The sequence below is a fragment of the Natrix helvetica genome (genome assembly GCF_964273705.1).
Source record: "Natrix helvetica genome assembly, chromosome: 14".
Taxonomy (NCBI): Eukaryota; Metazoa; Chordata; class Lepidosauria; order Squamata; family Natricidae; genus Natrix; species Natrix helvetica.
In genome coordinates, this window is record NC_138564.1 from 1685622 (window position 1) to 1710007 (window position 24386).

Genomic DNA, 24386 nt, shown 5'->3' on the forward strand with positions numbered 1-24386 from the left:
GAAATGCCCTGATTCAGGGTCCAGGAGTCCTGGGTTTCCAGATCCAACCCAACCCAACCAGGAATGAGGGAGAATTGTAACTTGTTCTGATGCATTTCCAGATACACCTCCACTGGGGTAGATATTGCTAAGATGGCTGGAGCATCGCTTGGGATTTACTTAAAGCAGGCATGTCCAAAGTGTGGCCCGGGGGCCAAATGTGGCCCTTTTTCAAATTTCAAGCGGCCCGCAGCCTCTTCTCCCCACTGGAATTGTTTAGTCTTTCATAAAATACCGTATTTTTCGAAGTATAAAGATGCATCTTTTTCCCCTCAAAAAAGAGGCTAAAAATCTGGGTGCATCTTATACACTGAATACAGCATTTTTTGCCTCCCAAAACTCTGCCCCCTTCACCAAAATGGCTGTGCATAGCCTTTAGGAGGTTTTCAGAGTGCTCCTGGGGGCTGTGCAGGGCATAAATGAGCAAAAAATGGGCCATTTTTTTGCTCAACTTTGCCCCCCCCCCAGCCCCCAGGAGCACTCTAGAAGCCTCTTAAAGGCTATTCATGTCCTTAAAAAAAAAGGCCCATTTTCGTGAAAAATGGGCCATTTTTGGGAGAGTGCAAAAACTTTTTTTTAAATTTGCCTCTTCAAAATCTTGGTGCATCTTATACTCTGAAAAATACGGTAGTCAATTTGCATTTAATGTTAAGGGTTCAAAGAATGTCAGGCTGAATGATCGGCCCCACACATTTTCACTTTGCCAAATCTGGCCCTCCTTGCAAAAAGTTTGGACACCTCTGATTAAAGAATCCATGTGGCACCCAACTCAGACATAGCAATTCCAGATGGCATGTAATAAATAAAAATAAAGCAAAATAAACAAATACAACTAAAATTTAAAATCATTTAATAGGAAATCACAGCCAAATCTTTCCCCAGAAGGGCCATAGTTTAGTCTACAAACCACGGTTAAGAAACCATGATGCGTCTGTTTACTCTCTGCCTTAAAGTGATGCAAAACTTGGCCGACTTACATTTGTGTACACTAATATGATTTTATTGTGCATATTAAGCCACCAACTGATGGCCCAGAATCACACGAAGGGGCAGAGAAAGTTGGGCACGTTGTGCAGTCAAAAGGCCTGTGACCCAAGGGATGAGGGGCAGGCAGGTCCTGGCCTCTGCTTATTTGGGCCCTCTTCCTGCTGCCATTCCTTGGGAGGGGGGGTTCCCAGGACCCCCTTGCGAAGGTATTAGCCCCCTGGGAGACTGCTGTCCTCCGTTGCGTGTGGCAGCTGGTTTTTCTGCAGGTGCAACATCCTTGGGACTGAAGGGGTGCTTGGAGTTTGAGGGCTGCACTTGGCTGCATATGCTGATGCCAAAGGACCACCCTGGGGACAGCACCAGCTACTTGAAGGTCACTGCCAGAGGGTCCTGGCTCTCTCCGACTTGGGGGGGGGTGCAAGGAAACCAGCCCCCCTCCCGACAAAGCATCAATGGGATTGTGCCATTTTGCTTTTTTAACTTCGCCCATGCATTGTATTTTAACCTTCACAAAAGGGCCCCCAAATTACTTGGGAGCCACAGGGATGCCCAGGGATGCAGCAAATCCACCCAGAGGCTGATTTCCCCATGGGAGACCCTGAGGCTGGCAGGCTCTTAGCTGGCCAAACATCCCACAGAACAAGGGTGCCCAGAGGGGGGGGGGGGCAGGGCAGGCTTCCTGGAGGCCTGGGCCCTCTTGTGCTCTCTGGCAACTTTGGGGGCAGCCTCCTCCACTGGGCTCTCCAAGAAGTTGGAGATGTGGATGCTGGTACCATGGCAACAGATGCTTTAAGAAGATGCCCTGGAAGAGGAAGGAGGAGGAGGAGGAGGAGGAAGGAAGCCACCGAATCAGGCGAGCAAAACTCGGGGCGACTGGCAGTCTGGGGGGCAGGAAAATGGAAGGGGTGCCAGGAGGGAGGGGGGAGGAGGAGGCTCTCTCCTTCAGTCTCTGTTTGAAACACGCCTTTAAGGCCAACCAGCTTCTGCTGCCGGGACGCTCCAGGGGACAAAGCAGGCTCCCAGGGTCTCCTGCCGCCCAAGAGCAAGAGGGGCTGCCTGGGGGTCGTGGAGGGCAGAAGCCAAGGGGGGTTCCGGGAGGACCAGCGACCGCCCGGCCCGCGTGCCGCCGAGGGAGCTTGGCTCGCCCAGCACCGGCGGGGGGAGTCCAGCAGGACCCGCGGCTGGGGAGGAAAGTGGGGGAGGAAAGGGGGGGCGGAGACGGCTGGGCGGGGCTGCCGGGGGGGGGGGCGCTGGGAGCCAGGCCGAGGGGCGGGGGGCGGCGGCTCCCGTGGCCGCGCTCGCATTGGCGGAGGCGCGGGGAGGGGAGGGGGCAGGAAGCGGGGAGGGGGCACCGCTCGGGCGGCAGGGAGGCGGCAACGGCGCGGGGGGGGCGCTTCGCGGGGGGGGCAGCGCGGGGGTGTCGGGCGGCGAGGAAGGGGCGGCCCGGCGGAGACCCCAGAGCGGCGGCCGGCCTACTTTTGCGGCGGGGGGGTGGGGGACGGCCCCCCCTCCTCTTCCTCCCCCCCCAGGGGTGAAAGTGCAAGAGGAAGTGCAGCCGCTGCCATCTTTCCTCCTCTGCAAACACACACACACTCGCACGCACGCACACCCAGGGAGGGAGGGAGCCCCCCCCGCGCCGCGCCCGCCGCGCCGACGGCCTTCGAGAGACCCCGGCCCAGCCTGCCGCCGCCGCCGCCGCCGCCCGCGCTCCGCCGAGCCGTCCGGGCCCGCGGAGAAGCCGGCCGACGGGGCCTGCTGCCCCCCCCCTCGCGCCGCCCTCGCTGCCGCTGCTCTCCTGCCGGCGTCGGCCGGGCCTTTGTTCCTCCTCGCGGCCGCCGGACTCGCGGGCAGACGCCGCGCGCGCGCTCCCCGCCGGGCCCGGGGCTGCTGGAGGGCGCGGGCGGCGCGCGGGCGGCCTCCTGACGGGCGCGCGCCCCGGCCCCTCGACGGGGGAGCGGGCGCCCGCCTCCTGCCGGCCGCCGCCGGGCACAGCAGGCAGGTAAGCGCGGCGCCGCGGCCGCCCCGATGGAGCGGGTGAGCGAGGCGGCCGCCGCCGCCAGTAACCCTTGCGGCGCGACCCCGCCGAGCTGCTACACCTACCAGGTGAGCCGGCACAGCGCTGACCTGCTGCACAGCCTGAACCAGCAGCGCAAGAACGGCGGGCGCTTTTGCGACGTGTTGCTGCGCGTGGGCGACGAGAGCTTCCCGGCGCACCGGGCCGTGCTGGCCGCCTGCAGCGAGTACTTCGAGTCGGTCTTCAGCGCGCAGGGGCTGGGCGGCGAGGGCGCCGGGGCGCCGGAGGGGGGCGCCGGCGAGGCGGGGGGCGGCCCCGGCGGGGGCCCCGGTCCTGGCGGCGGCGGCGGGGCGCGCGAGCTGGAGATGCACACCATCAGCTCCAAGGTCTTCGGGGACATCCTGGACTTCGCCTACACGTCGCGCATCGTGGTGCGGTTGGAGAGCTTCCCGGAGCTGATGACGGCCGCCAAGTTCCTGCTGATGCGCTCCGTGATCGACATCTGCCAGGAGGTCATCAAGCAGTCCAACGTGCAGATCCTGGTGCCGCCCGCCGCCCGCCCCGACGTCATGCTCTTCCGCCCCGGCGCCGCCTCCGCCGCCGAGCTGGGCTTCCCGCTGGACATGACCAACGGCGCCGGCCTGGCGCCCAACGGCAACGGGATCGCCGGCATGCCCGAAGACGAGGCCACGCGGGCGGTGCTCTCGGCCGCCGCCCAGGCCTCGCTGCCCGTGCTGCAGGGCGTGGACCGGCTGCCCATGGTGGCCGGGCCCCTCTCGCCGCCCCTGCTGGCCTCGCCCTTCCAGAGCGTGGGCGGCGCCGGCCCCTCGCTGGGCAGCAAGCGCGGCCGGGGGCGCCCCCGCAAGGCCAACCTCCTGGACTCGGTGATGTTCAGCGCCCCGGGAGGGCTGCGCGACGCCGGCATCCTGCCCTGCGGCCTCTGCGGGAAGGTCTTCACCGACGCCAACCGGCTCCGGCAGCACGAAGCGCAGCACGGCGTGACCAGCCTGCAGCTGGGCTACATCGACCTGCCGCCGCCGCGGCTTAGCGAGAACGGCCTGCCCGGCCTGGAGGACCCCGAGGCGCCCCGCAAGCGCAGCCGGACGAGGAAGCAGGTGGCCTGCGAGATCTGCGGCAAGATCTTCCGGGATGTTTACCACCTGAACCGGCACAAGCTGTCCCACTCCGGCGAGAAGCCCTACTCGTGCCCCGTCTGCGGCCTCCGCTTCAAGAGGAAAGACCGCATGTCCTACCACGTCCGCTCCCATGACGGTTCGGTGGGGAAGCCTTACATTTGCCAGAGCTGTGGAAAAGGTTTCTCTAGGTAAGAGCGAGGCGCTGCTGGGTTCACAGAGGCTGAGGTCCAGCCCCCCCCCACCCCATACGCCCCCCCCCACGCCGCACCTGGCTCCTTCTGGGCGCCCCACAGCCCCCACCCCCCGGGGAGGGCAGCAGGTTGAAGGAGAAAGGCAGGCAGGCAGGCAGTGGGGACAGGGGTCTCTATAACCCCCCCTCCCCCCTCCCCAGGGCATTCTCAGTGGGGCACCAGGAAAGAGGTTCTAAACCCCCCCCCCCCAGCTCTTCAAGGAGGGGTGAAGCCATCCAGGTGTGTAGAGGGACCTGGCCTCTTCAGGGACCACAACCTGGGTCTCCTGGGCCCTTCATTTATGGCAGGGGGGCTGTGTCCAGCTAGGACTGGGGATTTCATGCTTTGGCTTCTGTTTGTGGAGACAGACTCTCGGGCCCCTCCACGAGGCTCCTTTTCAGCGGGGCACCCAAAGTTCAGCCACTCCTGGCCTCTTGGATATCTCCGTGCTTTGCCCTCTCCTCAGACGGCTCCGTTAGTGGCTTCCACGGTTTGGGTTGCAGCCTAAAGAGGAGGGAAGCAGCTTCAGGATTGCAGATGTCCAGCCGTGGCCACTTTAAGACTTGTGGACTTCCCACTCCCAGAATTCCCCAGCCAGCTCTGGAATTCTGGAGGTTTGGAACTAAGTTCACAAGTCTTAAAGTTGCCAGTTCTGGTTTACTGGGGAAAAGTGGGGGGGGGGTGATTATCATTTCCGCTGCTTCCCCCCCCCCAAAAAAAAGGCCCCCCGTCCTTCCTGATCCTTTCCCCCCCAAAAAGTATTATTATGGTTTGCACACATTGACTCGGTCACGTTTCCCAGTGGTTTCTCCTGAGTAAAAATGTAGATCCAGATTTCCCTGATTGCGGGAAACGATCGTATTTTTACCGAGGAGATCCTGCTCTTAAATTACTGCTTGCAGGCTTGGGAGATTCCTGGGCTCTCAGCCCCGTTAAGGTGATGAGAGCAGATAGAAGTGGGGGCGGTCTGGGCAGGAGGACGAGCCTGGTAGGAAGCTTTGCAGGGCTGACTTTTGCTAGCGTCTAAAGCAGGGGTCTCCAACCTTGGCAACTTTAAGAGTTGTGGACTTCAACTCCCAGAGTTATTCAGCCATCTGACTGAGGAATTCTGGGAGTTGAAGTCCACAAGTCTTAAAGCTGCCAAGGTTGGAGACCGCTGGTCTAAAGGGAGAAAATGACTGTGACTAAGTTCACATTATAGACTGAGCCAGATCGGATGTGGGGCTTGGCTTGACTTATGCAGTCAGCCAATCACAGTGCGCTTCTCTTCCACTTCAGGGTGAGGGGTGGGCAGCAGGCCAAAGCAGACCCCTTGCCCTGTCCCCAAACAGCCCTGAGTCAGGACTGCTGACAAGCTAAGGGGTGGCTGTATCCTGGCAATTCTGGATTGCCTGAAAGAAATGTGGCTTTGGAGGCCCCCTTTAATTAATGTCCTCCTTTCCTGCTTGATCCGAGGACCTCACTTTGCTGAAATTCTTTTGAGTGCCACCTGTCCAGACAGTGCAACAACCCCTCCTCCCCCCCATTCAGGACCCTCCCCTTTAGGGACAAAAGAGCCTCATTGAGCCTGGCACGAGCCTTGTGTGCATCTGCCTAGGAGCAGGCGGTCAGAATCCGTGCCATAGCCCTGCTTGGCAACCGGCGGCCTTAGGAACCTTTTCCAGGTGGCCCAGACGCTATTTTTCCTTCTGGCGTGCCTGGGCTGATTTGGCACAGAGGAAAGATGGCAACTGGGGCATGCTGTGATGCGCATATGCAAGGCTCCCCTTTCTGAAGAGTCTCAGCGTCTCAGAAAGGGCCTGGCGCCCCTCCGGCCTCAGCCTGAGTGGCATCTCCTCCCAGACACGACAGCCACAGAGACGGACATCTTCTTCCTTTCCTGGCAACCCCCTGGCCTTTGCAGAGCGAAGGATCCCTTTTCCTTCCTTTGACCAAATGAGCCCCTGAAATGAGCCTGGATTTGGGCTGCTTTCCTCAGAGGTGGCAGGGGCATCCCCAAGAGCTTGGTGGCAAGGGGCACTACTCTTGAGTCAGCCACTGTGCGGAGAGCTGAGAATGGAGCAGCCCTGTGCCTCGTGGCCTGGCATCTTTGCAGCTCTCTGAAGAAGGGGAATGCTCCTCTTAGACTGTTTGGATGACCACAGGAGGGCTCCTTAGGACAGCCCTGTAGATGAAAGTAAGTGCCACTGAGCTTAGCAAGGCTTCCATCCAGGTAAGTGGGTTGAGGGTTGCTGTCCTTTAGAAGAAAGGCAAGGGGGTAGCTGGCATCAGCCAGAGTACAGCAGCTCTGCCCACAACAGCCCACAAGGTCCCATGCAATGCCAGCCAGGCTGTTTTTTTAATCCAAAGCGGGTAGAATCTGCACGTGGTGACCACGTCTCTTGAGCTTTCCATATACTTGCACGATAGGCAAGGCCTCCGGGGATCTGGGCCGGGGGGGGGGGGGAATTTGGGAACTTGAAGACTTGTGAACTTCAACTCTGGCTAAGCTATACTGGCTGGGGGATTCTGGGAGTTGAAGTTGACAAGTTTTAAAATTGCCAAGTTCGGAGACGCATGATTTGGGCTTTTGTGCCTGAGACTACCTGCGATCTTGATGGTGAGATTCCTGCCTTTGGTGCCCGTGTGAGATCTTGCCTGATGGCACACGGCCCCTGAAGAGCTGTAGTGTAGGTTCTCCTGCTGGATCAGAAGACCCCCAAGGCCCCTCCCAGCTGATTCGTTCTAAAAAGAATGAAGGTGAACGAAGGTCCCTGTGGGGAACACTTTTACGGCAGGGCTCCCCAACTTTGGCAACTTTAAGACCATGCTGGCTGAGGAATCCTGGGAGTTGAAGTCCACCAGTCTTAAAGTTGCGAAAGTTAGAGAGGCCTGCCGTAAAAGTGGGAGGAGGGAGAAAATGCCTCCCTGAAGGTGGCCTTCAACCCCTGCGCTCCTCAGATGTAGAAGTGGTTTAGCGTATGGCATAACGACCTCCAACATGTATTCACATTTCTCAGATAAAATATGGAAATATGCTGTACAAAATCCCACCTTGAGGGAGATGGGGAGTCTAGAAATGCACGTATGCGTACACGTATGCCTGGTGGGTGATAAGCAGGGCTGCCTCCTCTCCATCCACTCCCCTGCCTAGAGGAGAGCAAAACCAGGCAGAAGGCAGGTGGCTCTTGTCCATGAGGTTCTCCTGCTCGATATCAAGGGGACGGGGGTTATGTAGGGGATCCGGGGGGGCTGGACCATTATTAGATTGTGGTGTTGGTCTTTGGACAGGCAGGCCCAGCTCAGGTGGCCCAGGGGTCTCCTCTAGGACATTTCTGGCTGCAGCCCCACCTGGAGGCCACTGGCGTCTTGGGAGCCTGTGCAGGCCATCTTCCCTCGTGGCATGGGGGACCTCCTGGCTCTTCAGGAGATTGGTGGGTGGGCGGGGTCTGCTTAACCTCTGGCGGTCCCTTGAGGAGAGCACGTGGCTGAACTGGGTGTCCAAGGGGTAAGCCTGCAGGTGGAGTCATGCTTGTCCCTGTTTTTCTTTTCAAGGCCTGACCACCTGAATGGGCATATCAAGCAGGTGCACACATCAGAGAGGCCTCACAAGTGTCAGGTAAGTATCCTGGGATGGTGTGGAAGGGTGCATTAGAATAAAACAAAGCATGCCTTTGCAGTGGAGGTGGAGCCCTTGGGTGGCCGTTGGACCTCCTGGCCGCTTCCTGATATCGTCTTTGGCTTCTCCAGCTGCCGCCTTCTTCCCTGGAAGACCCTTCCTCCTCCCCAGCCTTGGATCTCTTTCTTTACAGCTTGGCTTTCCCCTATCAGACACTGGGCCCTTCCTGTGCCTCTTCTTCTGCCTGTCCACCATAGCTTGGGGGAAGCCCCTGAACCCCATTTCCTGGATGGCCCCTCCCTGCCTGAGCATCCTTCAGAACATGACCTTGGGAATCGGTTGCTCCTTCCTTGCTCTCTCTTGAGGCTTCTTGTGGCTGAAGCGGAATAAGAGCAAGCAAAGCATGTGCAGAGTTTTCCTGCCATACTTGCAAACTACCATTGTTTGCAGGTAAAGTTTAAAGCACAGATAATCCACTGAAAATGGAATTTTAATAGGATTTGAAGAAAAAACTCCTTCCCCTTTGCACTAAAACCAAGCAATTTAGAAACTCCTGTCCAACTGTCAGGGTGTTCTAGGGCCTTACGGTGGCTACAGGGGTCTTTTTTCCTCTTGCCCACAATTGTACAACCCACCCACCCCATTTCCTTTCCCCCATTTCAAGCGTGTTGGATACTCTCAGGAGGGTGGGCTTCAATTTTTGGAATACCCCAGTGTTGCTACTGCTGCAAATTTGGGGGAGGGGAGGGGAGGGGAAGGCACACCTTGACTGGGCGCTGGGGAAGGTAAGGCTGCATCCTCTGAAGATGGGTTGCATTTTGGGATTTGTTAGCAGAATTAGTAATACAGGTAGTCTTTGATTTACGACCACTCATTTAACAACGGTCTGAAGTTGCAACAATGCTTAAAAGTGTGATTTATGGCATGTCCTCACAGTTATGTCCGTTGTACCACCCTGTGGTCATGTGGTTGCAATTCGGGTGCTTGGCATGCATTTACAAGGGTTGAAGTGTCCTGCAATCACATTATCACAATTTGCGACCCTCCTGCCGGCTTCTGACCAAAAAAGTCAGCAGATTCGCTTAATGACCATGGTAAAGAAATGGTCATAAAATTGGTTCCAGTCAAGCGATGACTTCTTAGTAACTACACTGCTTAGCGATGCAATTTCTGGTCCTAATTGTCATAAATTGAGGACTAGCTGTAATAGATCCCAAACCAAGATTGGGAGGACTACAGGCTGAAGGGTTTTTTTTGGGGGGGGGGGTCTCAAAAGAGCCTGAACTGAGTAAAGTTAGAAAAGGGGGGGGTATTTTAAACTGTGGGGTTCGTAGCATGTTCACTTTAGAAATGGGTGGCAGCCATGTGATGCTGCAGCCTCAATCAGTCTTCTTGGAATCAACCAGGAATAAGGGGGAGAGGAAATCCTCCAGCAACCCTACAAATGGAAAAATATATATTTTAATTTGGCTCCAAGAAGATTGGCAAAGTTAAACGTTAGCAGGTTTCTTTGGGGAGGAAATTGCCGTGGGAATGCTCTGCAGATTTTTACGTGCTGGAAGTGGTGAGTGTTCACCAGGAAGGGAAGGGGGTTTGTTTGGCCTTGAAAGATGCTGAAGCTAGCATGAGGTGTTTTTTTTTGGGGGGGGGGGATGTCAGGGCTAGACTCAGTTGTTTCCCAGGTGAGCCTGTTTGGGTGTTTCTAGGAATTGCCAATTGCCGTCACAACCAGAGCCTTAGACACACAGGGGCTGTGCAGAAGCTCTTCCTTGCCGTTGTCATCGGCTGTAAATCCAGCGACAGCCCAGGGGTCTCTAGATGTGGGCCTGCTCTTTCGAGGGGGTCCAGAAGAAGCTGAACCCCAATCCTAGCAGCATCTCTGTCTTGTCTGGACTTGAGCTCCCTTTATTTGCCTTTGTCCAGCCCTGGCAGACTTCGGCAGCAGCAAAAAATAAACCCAGCTGCTTCCATTCAGATGTGGGGAAGTAGGAACGCAGCTGGGTCTCGCCCCATTCAACAGGGACTCGGCCTCAGGGCTCCTCGCGTCCCATGCAGATGTTCACAAGTGCTGGGAACAAGCTGTTGGCACCAATTTCCAGTCGCGGGGTCTCATAACCCAACAGGAGAGATGGGCTGCTTGTAAAACAGTGCCCCCGTCTCCAGGCTGCCAGGGGGCCGGGAAGCAGGATCCCCTGCTTGATGGGACTGACATTTTGGGAGGAACAGGTAGAGCTGAAGTTTCACGTGGAAATCCCTGACGGAGGAGATGCAGGATCCTTCAGGGGCCCTGAAGCTATAAGGCTGTGATGGCAAACCTTTTTGGCACCGAGTGCCCAAGCCGGAATGTGCGTGTGTGTCCGGGCACCAGAAACCCGAAGACCCGCTGGCTGGTGCGCCTGTGTGTGCCAGCCACCTGGTCTTCGGACTTGCGGCGTGCGCATACGTGCTGGCCAGCTGGTCTTTGCGCATGTTGGAGCACCGTAAACACAAAGAGCAGGTGGCTGGCATGTGCAGGCCGCATCAGCCAGCTGGTCTTCAGGTTTACAGCATGCGCATATGCGCCAGCCGGCTGGTCTTTGGGTTTATGGCACTCCGTTGTGCGCGAACACTAGCTGGTTGGTGCGCATATGCGCGCTGGAAACCAGAAGAGCAGCTGGCGTGCCCACAGAGAGGGCTCTGCATGACACCTCTGGCAGGCTCACCATCACGGCTATAAGGCCTCTGCATTCTTGGTCACTTAGCCAGTAATCGGATGTTTGGGATCAGCCGTGAGATTCTCCAAGCCAAGGGAAATTTTCTTTAACAAAGGTTTTATTGCCTGATCCTTTTTGGCCCTTGTGGGTTCTCCATCACTGGAGGTTTTTAAGGAGAGGTTGGGCAGCCTTTTCTCCAGAAAGGTCTAGGATCTCCTGCTTGAGCAGGGGGTTGGACTAGAAGACCTCCAAGGTCCCTTCCAACTCTGGTATTCTGTATTCTATTCTCCGGTTGATGAGCAAAGGGGAAGGGCTGCTTACCTGACTCCCTTTCTCCCTTCCAATATTGGGAAGCAACCCCCTCAAACTCTGCTAATCAGCGGCCCCTGGGACTGGGTTTTTCTCCTTGGGGCCTCGCACCGAGATGGGAGCAGCGCTTCTCTGCTTAATGTAGAAGGCAACCGAGCTGTTTGCAGAGGAAGAAGCAAGTGTAAGCAAGCTTGCCATAGCCGGTAGCACCGGATGGGCTGGGTCTGGAGGTCGCCGGGTTGGAGAAGACAGAAATGGCCAGGCATAGACTGGCCTGGGGAGTCTCACAAGGGGACCCAGAGTGTGACTGAATGATTGGTTAATTAATATATATATTTCATCGTTATTCTTTTTTTGCTTCTTTACCAGAATACCTTGTTCTGGTGTAACAAACAAAAAGAAATAATTGAAGTTTGCTTCTCTTAAGAAGCAACAAGTACCTTAAATTGCAAATTATACTTTCAACATTGGAAATGTCTCCTGAATGGAAGTTTTTGGTGATTAGCAAGTGTACTTACGCTTGATGAATTTATTTATGTTGTCGTAATTTTATGCCTCATAATCGGCACCTTAGGAAAGAAACGTGGCATCATCGTTAGGACTCTATTCCCCCTCCCTTCCTCAGGGACTCTCTTGATTTCAGGTAGCCGAATCTCTCCAGCTGCATTTGGTCCTCTTCTGCAGGGAAGATGCCCCCAGGACTGAAAAGTACAACCACAGTTTAGGAAACTCTGCTCCCTTTAATAAGAGGAGCCGGGATCGAAACACAGGCGCTTCCAGCTTGCCTTCGGTCCGCTTGGCCGTTGTTCCCTTGTTCAGAGGCCAAGCCGTTCCCAGAGTTGCTGGCTGTTGTGGAGGGTGGATGAGCCCAGAGGCCAATCACAGGACTGTGGACCTGAGAACAGAAGCTTCTTGGGGGGTGGGGCTGGGGGGGCTGGTTCAGACATTGCAGCTAAACCTGTCCAAGGGTGGAACCCCCCCAAAGTGGCTAGAGAAATGGGGACTTAGCGCAGGAGTTTCCTGTGGGTGGTCTTCTCCTTCTCACTGCCCTCCAAGTGCCCCTCTTCCCCTCTAGCCATCGGGGAGAGTCTGGAGTGGGCGGGTTGTGAAGACTGATTGTCTTCCCCACTGATGTTGATGTAGGAATTAGTCTTCATTTTCTAATCTTTCTTACTTCCTGCCTATTAGCAGGAAAATTCCAGCTTCCAGGGGATAAACTCAGAGACCTCTACATCCATAGAACAGTTGAAACTTCAAGAGGTATTTCTTAAACACTGTTTATTGTTTCAATATAAACACACTTCTCTTTGCTTACTATATTTGCCATGCTTGACAGGAAACTACTGGACCTTTTACTTATTTGCCACTGTTGTTAAGAACAGTGGTCTCCTGTAATGTTTTACCCTTCTTTAAAAGGCATTTAACAATATGTGGTTTACTTTAAACTTCCAGGGTCTTGCTTGATAAGCTGACCTCTGCATTTTGGATCTTATATTTTGGCTTCTCTTAAAATGATTTTTATTTTACCTTCCAGTCCCTTAATTTTGACTGGGAATGAGCTGTCATTTGGCATCAAGAGAGACGAGCAAATTAAATGTTGTCTTAAGCACCGGTCACTGGGAATTTCTCTTGAAGGAGAGGGGGGCATAAGTTGGTGGGACATCCTGAATCCTCCCGAGATCCAGAGGGGTGGAATTGCTTACAAGTGTAGGAGAAGAGTCAACCTGTCGGGGAGATGGGCAGCATATAAATCTAATACATAAATAAATAAAGCGATTCTTTTCTTCCTTTTACAAGTAGTTCCCAACATACTGTATTTCCATTTGTTTGATGACTGTTAGAATTTAGGACGGTTCTTAAGTGACATTTTTAAGTGAGGTCCTGGTGCCTGCAACTGTTGCCTCCTCCCCACAGTCACATGATCGATCATGTCCGGCAATCAGCTTTCATTCACAATGGCTGCGGAATCCCCCGATCCCAGGATCTCCATTTGCAACCTCTCAGTTGGCTTTGAGAAGCCCAGGCCACAGGGAATCCGGCAGAAAAGGCCACAGGTCATGACCACCTGGTGTCTCTGTTAACCTAAGGACTGCAGAAAAAGTTGTGAAATTGGATGTGGTCGTTTGATGACCCCACCATTGAGGGACTCATTTTCCCTTTCCGATTGTGGTTGCTAGTTGAGGATTCCCCGTATGGCCATGAAGAGACCTATCACGGAGCTCTGCAACCCATAACGGATGGGCTTTTTTTAATGGCCAACTGACTGGTAACTTCCCACTGGAGTCATAAAAATTGCCTTTTATTTTTCACGGGTGACATTGCTGGGCATGGGAAGCGATCGGGAACAGCTTTCGCATGCGTATCAAAAGGGGATGCTTTGAGGAGAACAGCCCTATGCCCCCCACCCCTCAAAAGTCTTCTTCAGATCCAAAGGGCTCCACTTCCAATGATTGTGAAACAGCACTTTGAATGGGACCGCAGAGCCCTCGGCATTCTCCCTGGGGCTTCTGCTTTCGGCTCCTCTTGGCGTTTTCTCCCGTCTGCTCTTCCGCTCAGGGCCAGGGCTTTGCTTCACTTACCTGAAAAATAGGTCACCTTTATTTGAAATCCCAGAATCCTTTCCTCGTGCAACATTAGCCATCCAGGTTGCACCCCCTTGTGTTGCAGACACAAATGCTATTAAACACACCTCCTCGGTTCTCCAGGAGCAGCTCAGCACCCCCAGCTGATCATCAGAAGGTCCCTACCAGCCTTAGCTGCACAGCCCTTCCCTTGCTTTTCCCTTTAGTCATCCCATCATGGGCCACAACATGGGCATGGCTGGCAGTGCAGCTCCTCCAGGGGCAAAATTATTTGCCCAACCAAGATCCCTAAAGGAGACGTTTTGATGCGAAGGAGAGGAGGCCGTCCTGGGGGTCCCCCAAGAACCTCTTGCATTGTTGAGGCCACCCTAGTTGGTGGGGCAAAAAGTCCCGAGCGAGGGCAAAGGGGTTGCCACTGTGGCCACCCAGATCGGGACACATTGGTATCGAGATGTTAGGGTGTCCTTTTCCCTCAAGTATAGGAAGGCACCCCCTGTTGTTTTCTTGGCAACTTTATGGAAGCAATAAAGAAAAAGGCAGCCGTTGATTGTGATCCCAGGGGAAATGGTTTGGAGATGTTTCCTTCACAGCCATTTGCTTCTTGGCCTCCCCAGCTGTATCTTTCCTCTCTGAACAGGAAAAGAAAAAAAAAAACCTGACCGTTGAGTGACCATCTCTTGCTAGCGAGGAGCCCTCGGAGGGGCTTCGGTTGGGTCAGCCGTGATGCCGCCGGATCTCAGTGCAAGGGCTCAGATTTGGCTCTTCTGGCTTAGGGCAGTCCTGGTCATCCTTTGACCGTAACAATTGAATGGTGGGGCGGGGGGGAGGGGGAAGGGCCTGTGAGTTTGGACCTGCAGCCCCCTAGGCAGATGAGGCAGAAAGTGGGCTGGGACGCAGGTCGGGTTTGGGCATGACAACCCTGCCCTTGTGGGGCTGTAGCTAAGGGTGAATTACGGCTCAGCCAAATGCCTGACTCAACACTCTGTGGTCAAGCAACCCCAGCAGAACTTCATCCCTTTCTGCCCCTCCCTGGCTAATGTCCCTCTGTTGCCGTCCACAGACCTGCAATGCTTCCTTTGCCACCCGGGACCGGCTGCGCTCTCACCTGGCTTGCCACGAAGACAAAGTTCCCTGCCAGGTCTGCGGGAAGTACTTGCGGGCCGCATACATGGCAGATCATTTGAAGAAACACAGCGAAGGACCAAGCAACTTCTGCACCATCTGCAACAGAGGTAATGGGCCTCCTGCTGCTGGTGGGCTAAGCGGGTGGGAAGGTGGCTTGATTCAAGCCGGTTGAGGTCTCCGGAGGAGGAGGAGGAGGAGGAGGAGGAGGAGGAGGAGAGCAACTCTTCCGTTCAACAGAAGGATGTTCCTCCTGAGCCTGTTGTCTGTTGACTCTCAGGCCCAAAAGACCTCCAGATCTGGCCCTGCACCCCCCCTCCTTCCATTGCTGCAGCCCTGGTGGTGCTTCTGGACGCTCATTCTGGATGCTCCTTCCAGGCATCAGGGGTCCAACATGAAGCTCTGGGCATAGAGCAGACGCGTAACCTATGCATGAACCAGCACCCCTCCGCTGCTCTCTGAATCACCTCCAGACTGGGCAAGGGGGAGGAATCCGGGCTCTGCCTCTGGCTTCTCCCTTTCTCTGGCTGAAGCTGCTCCCATTCTCCCAGGCAGAAACACCAGGAGTCCCAGAGCCCAGCATTTCCAAGAAGGGGGGTGAGGTTGGGATTGGGGGAGCAGGGAGAGCCACCTGCACATTCCTCCTAGTGTGCAGGGCAAACGAGCCCTTCTGCCAAACGAGGGCATGGCAGCAATGTCCCTCCGCAATGACAGGGTGCGTCACTCTGCAAGGCGTGTCTTTCTCTTGCTCAAAAAAGCCTCCCTGAGCCCTGAAGGATCTTTCCCATTGCAGCCTCGGGGCTGTGGCCTAAGTTTCCAAACACCTGAACTGGTGCTGGCTCTGCTCCGTGATCCTTCCCCGCCCTTTATTTCCATGGGGAGTCCCTCCATGGGGAGCATGTGTGAGATTGCAGCCGTGGCCAAAAAAGAAACGATGGGAGGGCTGAAGCTGTTTCATGCTTAAATGGCTCGGTTTGGATGTCGCAAATAATGACTGCGAGTGATATCAGTGGTAATATATTCTTTAGACGGGGCAAAATGATCTTTCTATGAGAAACCTGCTCCATTTGTGAGAGTGTGGAAGGCAAGAAAAACAGGGAGCTGTAGACATAGTAGATCAGGAGACGAGCAAAGCAGTCAGGAAGTCTCTCATAATGTTCTCCATAATAAAATGGCAATGGGTGAGGTGGACCATACCAATGTGACACAGATGATGGTACTTAGTGGATCCCCTTCGGTTGAGGGACACTTGGACTGCCCCAGGCCCTGTGCAGCATTTACCAAGGACTTGGAGGGGAGACTTGAGGGGAGACTTGAAAAGTGTGTAGATGACACAGAACCGGGAGGGAGGGATAAAAGGCATTGAAGAGAACAATTCCAAAAGATCTATCCAGGGCATCCTAGGATCTAAGGTGATTCAGAAGTGCCATGCAGATGCTAAAGAAGCACACGGGATGTGTTAATAGGGGCAGAGGGTCAAGGTCACGGGACCTAATTGCTCTCTTCTACCCAGTCCTGGTCAGATCCCATTCGAAGTGTTGTGTCCAGTTCTGGGCACCACGATTGAAAAAGGGCTCTGGCAAATTGGATCCAGTTCAGGGGGAAGTTCTGGAAACCTCTGAAGGCTTCTCACTTAGAGGAATGAGTAGATTAAGACCCAGACCAGTGTGTTGAAGGAAGGAGGTTCAGATTGGACGTCAGGAGGCCCTTCCTAAGTGCAGAAACTGTCAGCCAGTGGGACAGGCTGACGGATGAAGTGGGAGTTCTCCTCGCTGCAGGCTTTCAGGCAGAGACCGGATGGTTGCCTGTCAGATCCTGCACTGAAGCAGAGGATTGGGGTGGAAGGCCAGGGAAACGAGGAGGGGGCTAAAAGCATCAGTCCTATGAAGGAACGGGGGATGTGTAGCCTTGAGGAAACACGCCAGAGAAGGAGAAGGACGGCATTCTACAAAAAAGCAGAGGAGGCTATATTGTAGAGCAGATGCTTGGGGAATTCTGGGAGTCGAAGTCCACGAGCCTTAAAGTGGCCAAGTTTGGAGACTCCTGTTGTAGAGGACACAGATTCATAGGTTGAAATTGCAGGGAAACTGATGGTGGCTGATCTCAGCAAGAGCTTCCTAGGCGTAAGACCCATTCAAGAGTGGAACTGTAGATTGGGGGTGGGGGGGGGGCGGGCGTTCAGCCACGGTGCCAAGAGCCACCACTCTGAGTGAGGCTGGGCACCCTTGTCTTAAGATGCACCTTCTGGTTGGAGGCATCTATTTGCTGATAAGTGTTCAATATTTGAGGTTAATTTGCAGGCAGCCCGAGGGAAGTCCATCTGAGGAGGCTGCTGAGGCTGAGAAGGGAGGAAACGGTAGCTGAAATGAGGTTTCAGGAGGCTGATCTGGGTTGGGAAAAGCTGTGACAGGGCAGGTTGCTTGGTGGACATCCAGATAGCACGGTGGTCGTTTTCGATCTGCCCAGCCTCTTGCCACTTTGGCTTTCTGGTGGCGGAAGGTTGAGGCAGGTTCTTCTGGGTGCCCCCTTGGACACCCAGAGGCCCAGCCAGGGCCTGCCGCCTTCACCTACTTGGATTCTGCCAGCGCTGAGGGGATACCAGCAGACCTCGTGCCCAGCCACGCGCCCTGGCAAAGGGGGAGGCTGCCAGTTATCTGGGCCTGGCAACCCCCAATCCTTCCGTTTGTGAGCATCGTATGGGTGGCATGGCTTCCCTCCATTTCCAGCTCAGGATTAGAGGAAAATTGCAGTGGAAGCCCTAAAATGGAGAAGCTGAGGTTAAAAGCAAAAAATGTCCTGAAGCTGGCCCCGCCCAACCCTGTACTCTCCCCCCCCCCCCCCCCCCGGGGATTGAGAAACAGGTTTTGCAAAGGCTCCTGCAGCTTCTGTAGGCCCAGAACGGGACAGGGGCCTCCTGCATTCAGCTGGACTGGCTGGCTGGGATTTCCAGGCCCCTCTCGCCCCCGGCCCTCCCTCATCCAGGGGGCAAGGCCAAGCTCTTCTTTCTGATGCCCCTGGGTGCCCTGGCTGCAGCTGCCCTGATCGGGCACAAGGGCTTCCACAGATGAAATGGGTTTTCTTGCCATTGAGTGAGAAGCAACAGCTTATTTCTGTACAAGGGGTCCTCGACATACAACCAATCATTTAGTGACCGGTTAGAATGGCACTGAAAAAAGTGACTTATGACCGTTTTTCACACTTAACGACTGATTCATATGTATGACGGTTACAGTGTCCCGGGTCATGGGATTTCCCTTTGCGACCCTCCGACAAGCAAAGTCAATGAAGGAAGGAAGGATTCACTCAAGTACCATATTTGTTTTATTTTATTTAGGGAATTTATCTTGCTGCCGATTTGCACCTGGCGACTCAAGGCAGCTTACAGAACATCAAACCTCACATAAAACTAATAAAAGAAGAGTCATATAATAAATTAATATAATGAAATCAGCCCTGCACCCCCGCCCTGGTGACTGCGGCAGGAAAACTGGTGCAAAATTGACTTAACAACTGTCTCGCTTAGCAACAGAAACTTTGGGCTCAATTCGGGTCATAAGTCGAGGAGTAGCTTTACTTGCTTGCTATATTTAGCGCATCTGCAGAAGCAACGTTTTGCACAGGCAGCGTGAAGGCCTGAAACCAGAAAGACTTAAACAGCCGTCAATTTTAAATAGGGGGGAAGCGTCAGGAAAACGGGGCTGTCGGACATTTCTGAGGACGAGACGGTCCCTTTAAACCAGCAGGCTTGGGGGGGGGGGCAAAAGGGCACAGCACCCCCACCCCCTCTCAGGAACTCCTCCACAACCGCCACAGCTGTCTCAGTCCCTGGTGGGCCACTAAACAATTGCAGTGATTTGCTTAGTAACTGGCAAGAATAGTCATAAAATGGGGCAAAACCCACTGAACAACTGCTATGCAATATAATTGTTGGGCTCCCTTGAAGGGAAATTCCGTTTCTGAGGAGCTCCAGCCCAACCCAGAATTTGGGAAGTGATCCCAGCAAAGAGGGGAGCCTTTGCAGACCTCTTTCACCCTGGGCCCCTGAAACTGCAGCCGCCTGGAGACCTTCTGTGCTTTTCAGGGCCTGAAGAAATCAGGGTAAAAACTATGAGGTCACACTCCCCTCTTTAATCCAGAGGTTCTGCGGCTGGTGCAGAGGTTTCTGGTGTCCTGAAAGTTTTGCAACAACCACTCTACCCAAAGTAACATTACATGGTTTTTCTCTCTTGGGAAAACAAGAGAAACACTTCCCCCCCCCCACCTCCCCTTAACCTTTTAAATGTGGGGCTTGGTCTGGCTTCCTCCATTATTGAAAAATGAAACATACAGACATGAGAACGGCACGTGAGCCGTAAGCTTCTTGGCTTAGGGCCGTGCTTTGCTGGCTGGGGAATTCTGGGAATTGAAGTCCACCCATCTTAAAAGTTGCCAAGGTTGAGAAATGGGGCTTCAGGGGTAGAAGGACCTGGCCTTGCCCCTCTGCCTTGGCATAGAGAAGAGACTCCCTGGGAGTGCAGGAAATGCCAGCAAGACGTCATCTGAGATCCTGCTGACCGGAGGAGGACCCTGTCAGCAGGAGAGACGGGAGTGGACTTTAGTTTTCTAATCCCCCCTGGCTCTTCCTGGGGGTCTGGTGGTGTTTGACCAACAGCCATCTGGAGAAGGTGGGTTTGTGTCCCCTGCCATTCCTCACCTGACAGCCCAGGTGTGTCAAGAGTTGCAGCTTTGCTGGTGGGGAGTTCTGGAGAGGTTGTCCTGTCCTGTCTGGTGGGACTGGAGTTAGTAGACCTCCCTTCTCCAGGGGATTGTTCCCCTCTTCTACCAGAAGACCCATCTCCTTGGTCTTGGCCAGAGCTTCTCACTTTGCCTGTTCCAGACTGCCAACCGGATATTAGAGCAGAGCAGACCCGAGTGTTTCAAGAGATTCCTGGTATGTGGTTTTCTGGAAGGGATTCTAGAGCCCTGGTGCATCTTGCCGCAGCATCGGCTGGGCCCGGAAGCTCCCCTCGGCTCTCTGAGCTTGGCTGGTTGCTTACAGTGGTTCGCTTAACAACCGTGGCAAAAACAATGGTAAAATGGGGCGAAATTCACTTAACAACCGCTTTGCTTAGCAATGGAAATTTTGGGCTCCGTTGTGGTCATAGGTCGTAATGAAAGCAACGTCATCAGTGCTAGTGCTAACATTGATGACGTTACCTAGTTGGGTCATGAAACGTCTGCAAGGAAACAATCAAGCTCAGAGAGCACCAAGGATCCTCGTTTCAGCCTGGAGCGACAAATAATCTCCTTTCTTGGCTCCATCATGCCTGGCAGTTTTCCCCCAACAGAGGGGCACAAAGGAGAGGCACCCTCTGCAGATTGCTGCCTCTTCCAAAACCCGCCGCGCCAGTCCTGGGAGCGGCCGGAGAGGTCCGAGGGGAGACAGGCAGAGGCGCGTCGGTGCTGGTGGCAGGATCTCATCTCCTTTTGTCTTGTTTAGGTTTCTCCTCTGCCTCCTACTTAAAGGTCCATGTTAAAACCCACCACGGTGTTCCCCTTCCCCAGGTCTCCAGGCACCCGGAGCCCATTCCGAATGGGGGAGCGGCGTTCCACAGCGTCAGGACCTATGGCATCAAAGGCAAGCGACCCCTCCCCCGATCTCGGCCTAGGACTCTGGTGGGGGGGGGACAGGTGGGTGGCCAGGGCCCGTCACGGGGCTGAGCAAAGGCCCTGCCCAGGCCCTCCAGGGCACCCCCCCGGCTCTGCGAAGGGAGGCCCCGCTGGGATCCTTAGATTCTGCTGCCTGTGGGGGGGGGAGGGGGAGGGGGAGGGTCTGCCTCAGTGTCATGCTGAAGACACACAGATGAGCTGCTCCCATTCTTAAATCCCCCCCAGGGCTCTGGGCATCCCTGCCCCCTTTAGGATTGTGTTCCACTTGGAGAGCAGTTTTTGAAGCCCGTGTTCTGTTGTCTTTCTGACCCTCAAATCAGTGTTTTCCTCACCATGAACGGCTGGCATTTTCCAGAGAAGGGTGTCGCCCCCCCCCCCCCCCCCAATCCTAGACTGGTAGCCCAGGATCTCCTGGAGAAACTGCATTTTCTCAACAGGTAGATTGGAGCCTCCAAAGCCTCTGGTTGACCTCTGGCCTCCATTTTAGTGCCGTAGCTCAGGCTGCCTCCTGGATGGGGGAGGGGGGCTTAATTCTCCCCCTCCTGCCTTCAAGCCATGGCAACCTTCCCATTATGGCAGGGAATCCGGAGAGCCCTAGCCTGGCACACCTGTGGGCAGAAGACCAGGTGTGGGCAGGCTGCTCAGTGTGAGGACAGCTCAGCCTTCTGATGGATAGCTTGGTGGCCAGCCGTGGAGGTCAGGGAGGCGGTGCAGCTCCAGCTGATCTCGTGTTGGCAGACAGGGGGGCTCCTGGGTGCAGACCCTGCTAGCAGTTGAAGGCAGTCTTGCCCAGTGGGGGTGGGCATAGGGTCCTGGCTGAAGAAGGCTGAAGAAGACACTTGCATCATGCGTGGAGAGGCCCCCAGAGCTTCCAGGGCTTTTATTCCTTGGGGGTGAGAGGGGCCCTTCCTCTCCACCCCTTTGTCATGCTTGCATCGAGCCCCCTCCGGGGGTCTGCTGGGGGGATCTGCTTTTGTTTGCTGAGGAAAGTAATTAGAAGTTGTTGCTTGGTTCTTCTTCTCGACTCCTTGTCCTCTTCTGTGCCTCCTCAGTTGCCTCCCCCGTGTCCCCCCCCAAGTGGAGGGGGGCTCTAAATCGTCTCTGGCCGGCATGGCGTCGCTGCCCATCACCCCCACTGGCTTTGAGGTTGTCTTCTGGCCCAGACCAAAATGGGACTTGATTGAGCCTGTTGCGAGGTTTCGTGCATGTGTGTTGTTTTCCTTTGGGTGCACAAATTGTGCCCTGGCACCGCTCTGCCCTCAGGTCTGTTGGCAGTATTGGAGCAGCCTTGCAGGGCCTCTGCTCCCCCCGCCCCCCAACCCAACGTAGAGGGGTGTGGCAACGTAGAGTAGCTGCTTCCCTGTTGGGCTCATTCAAAACGATCAATCGCAAGGCAGCTGCTGCATTCACACATCACACGCTGTGCCCAAAGAAAGAGGCTCTAGGAGACGTCACTGCAGGGCCTGGTTCAGCCCACATACCAAGACAGGGGCTGGGCCCAAAGAACCCCCCGAGCCCAGCTGGCTGAGTGGAGGAGCCCAGCTTTTGGTCGTGTCTGGGCAAAGGAAAGGAAACCATCAGGGGCGGGGGGCTGTCCGGGCCTTTCCTGACATGGCAAAGGGAGGCAGGTGGAGGCCGGATGGGCAGTTGGCCTCTTCTCTGTTTTGTGGGCTACAGAGATGGGGGAGCAGATAGAGCCTAGAGGGAGGCCCACCTGCTGTACCTCTCAATGTGCTTGACTTCCAGCCAGGGAAGCGGCTGAGCCTTCGGGGGGGGGGGGGTCTGCAGGCAACATCCCCTGCAGCTGCCACGCGGCTTCTCCAACATGGCTTGGCCTGGGATGCTAAAGCTCTCTGGCAGACGCCGGCTCCTCCCCTGTGAATTGGGGAGTGGGGGGAGTTGTTCGTGTTCTCCGTTGCACTTCCACACCATGGACACGTCCTCCTTGCCCATAAAGGTGCCAGCAGCGGCAGTGGGTAAGCCCAGCAGACGAGACTTTCAGAAAGCGATTGAAACAGGGCGTGGGGCGTTTTGTCTCACGTTGATGACGTTGCCATCTTGAAGGACGATTAGCCCAGGTTTGGAATCCGCCCTGGGCCTCAGTTGGGCCAGTTTAGCTAGGCGCCTCTTGGGGCCACGGTGTGTGTCCCTCAGGGCCCAATGAGGGATGGTCCACTCTTAAGACTTGTGGGGTTCAACTGCCAGAATCCCCCCAGCCGCCCATGGTTGCTTGGGGAATCCTGAGAGTAGAAGCCCGGGAGACTGAAAAGTTGCCCAGGTTGGCCCTTCCTGGCCGAATGCTTTGCGGTCCTTAAGGTAGCTGTGCTTGCACTTCCCAGCTAGACTGCCCTCTGCATGGGATAGGAGGGATGGAAGGGGCGTCCCTGGGAAACGGGTGGCCACCGTCGGATTTGAAAACCGCCATTTTCTTTCTCTTCCTAGAAGGCCAGAAATGCTCACATTCGGACCAGATTGAGAGCTCAGATTCCTACGGAGACCTCTCTGACGCCAGCGACCTCAAGACGCCCGAAAAACAGAACGCCAACGGTTCCTTCTCCTGTGACATGGTGGTCACCAAAAACAAATTGGAGTCAGAGGGGGATAAGAAGTACCCCTGCCCCGAATGTGGCAGCTTTTTCAGATCCAAGTCCTATCTCAACAAACACATACAGAAAGTTCATGTCCGCTCCTTGGGGGCTCCCCTGGGGGACTTGGCCTCTGCCTTGGGGTCCCCTTTCTCCCCCCAACAGAACATGTCTCTCCTGGAGTCCTTTGGGTTTCAGATTGTGCAGTCCGCATTTGCCTCGTCTCTGGTGGATCCAGAAGCCGACCAGCAACCGATGGGGCCAGACGCTAAGTGAGGCGCCTTGGCTCTTAAGAAGAAGAAGCAGCAGCAGCAGTCAGTGTTTATTTTCTAGAGAAGATGGCTGTGAGACGCAGTTTTAGAGTGGGGAGAGGTTGACTTAAATTCCCTTGAGGTGCCCCCCCTCCCCCTCTTTCTTTTCTCTCCAAGCCCTCCCCCGGATGGAGACAGTTTTCAGCTAAGCATCTGCAGAGTCCCTGTAGGAGGGTGGGGGGGGATCTTGAGCAGATGGCTGCCAGAGCCCTGGCTTGGAGAGAGATGCCCCAAAGCTGGATCCAGAATTTGGAGATGTCCCGCTTCCCCTGGCAAAGAGCCCAGCGCTCCTCTGCCCTTCGGCCCTCCTCTCTGCTCAGGATTCCCATCTTCTCTGCTCATCCTCACGTCCCCACCCCCACCCCCGTGGCACCCGGTAGGTAGCGTGGCTGTTTCCTTGGATAGGAAAATCCACAGGAGGCCAGCTTCTCAAAGCCAGCCACGGTTTTCCTTTCAAGAAGACAGGGCAGTTGGCAAGAAGCAGAGAGATGCCCCAAGAAGGAGATGCCACCAGATTCCCGAGCTGACCAGAAGGCTGTCCAAGACCCCCTGGAGGGCATAGCAGTGGCTTCCCGGAGGACCTTGTGTAGGGACGCCTCAGTTGTGTGGTTGGCTTGTTTTTCTGATCCTCAATACTCGGCCATTGTTTCCTGTCTCTTTCTCTCTCTCTCTCTCTCTTATAATTATGGTTATTATTATTATTACATTTATGATTTTAGGACCTGTTGTAGTGATTTGCTACTGAGATGCCTTCCAGGGCAATTATACAGAGAGCTCTTAAAGCAGCAGTCATGTTAGGATAGGATTAATTTTTTTTTAGATGTATCATAATTAAAACCTTGCCTAGTTGATTGTTTTTAAGTCTACGGGATAATATAGTTATGCAAAGGGAAAGGAAGTTGGGGGTGGGAGAAATAAGCTTAAACTTTAAAAGAAGGTAAGAGGGCACTCTTGGTTGGTTGATGCATAAAGACCTCCTCCAGAAGTTTAACATTTTCAATTAGACGATAACGTTTTTTTGTACCACCAACCTCCTGTGCAAATAAATAGAGAGTTCACAGAGTGATTTCAAAGCAGAAAATAATTATTGGATTGGACTGCATTAAAGAAGTTAGAATGTTACTTTATAAA

The 24386-nt window shown here is 54.8% G+C and overlaps 1 protein-coding gene across 10 annotated transcripts; it reads left to right on the forward strand.

Annotated features, from left to right (window-relative positions):
- Positions 1–2916: 2916 nt before the first annotated feature.
- On the forward strand, positions 2917–24386 carry PATZ1 (POZ/BTB and AT hook containing zinc finger 1). 10 transcript variants are annotated; one of them, XM_081966737.1, is made up of 6 exons: positions 2929–4364; positions 7941–8004; positions 12198–12266; positions 14649–14820; positions 20190–20380; positions 22802–24386. In XM_081966737.1, the coding sequence occupies exons 1-6, from the start codon at positions 3052–3054 to the stop codon at positions 23303–23305; spliced, it is 2313 nt and encodes a 770-aa protein (XP_081822863.1). In that variant the 5' UTR covers positions 2929–3051; the 3' UTR covers positions 23306–24386. The 10 variants fall into 10 exon arrangements, with proteins under 10 accessions (XP_081822861.1, XP_081822869.1, XP_081822863.1 ...); XM_081966734.1 differs by having other exon boundaries at positions 2931–4364; positions 12195–12266; XM_081966736.1 differs by having other exon boundaries at positions 2931–4364; positions 12195–12266; positions 22805–24386.

Coding starts and splice junctions, on each gene's coding strand:
- PATZ1 (XM_081966734.1), top strand. CDS start 3,052: ATGGAGCGGGTGAGCGAGGCGGCCGCCGCCGCCAGTAACCCTTGCGGC. Junction 4,365..7,940: donor TGTGGAAAAGGTTTCTCTAG/GTAAGAGCGAGG, acceptor TTTCTTTTCAAG/GCCTGACCACCTGAATGGGC. Junction 20,381..22,801: donor CTCTGGTGGGGGGGGGACAG/GTGGGTGGCCAG, acceptor TTCTCTTCCTAG/AAGGCCAGAAATGCTCACAT.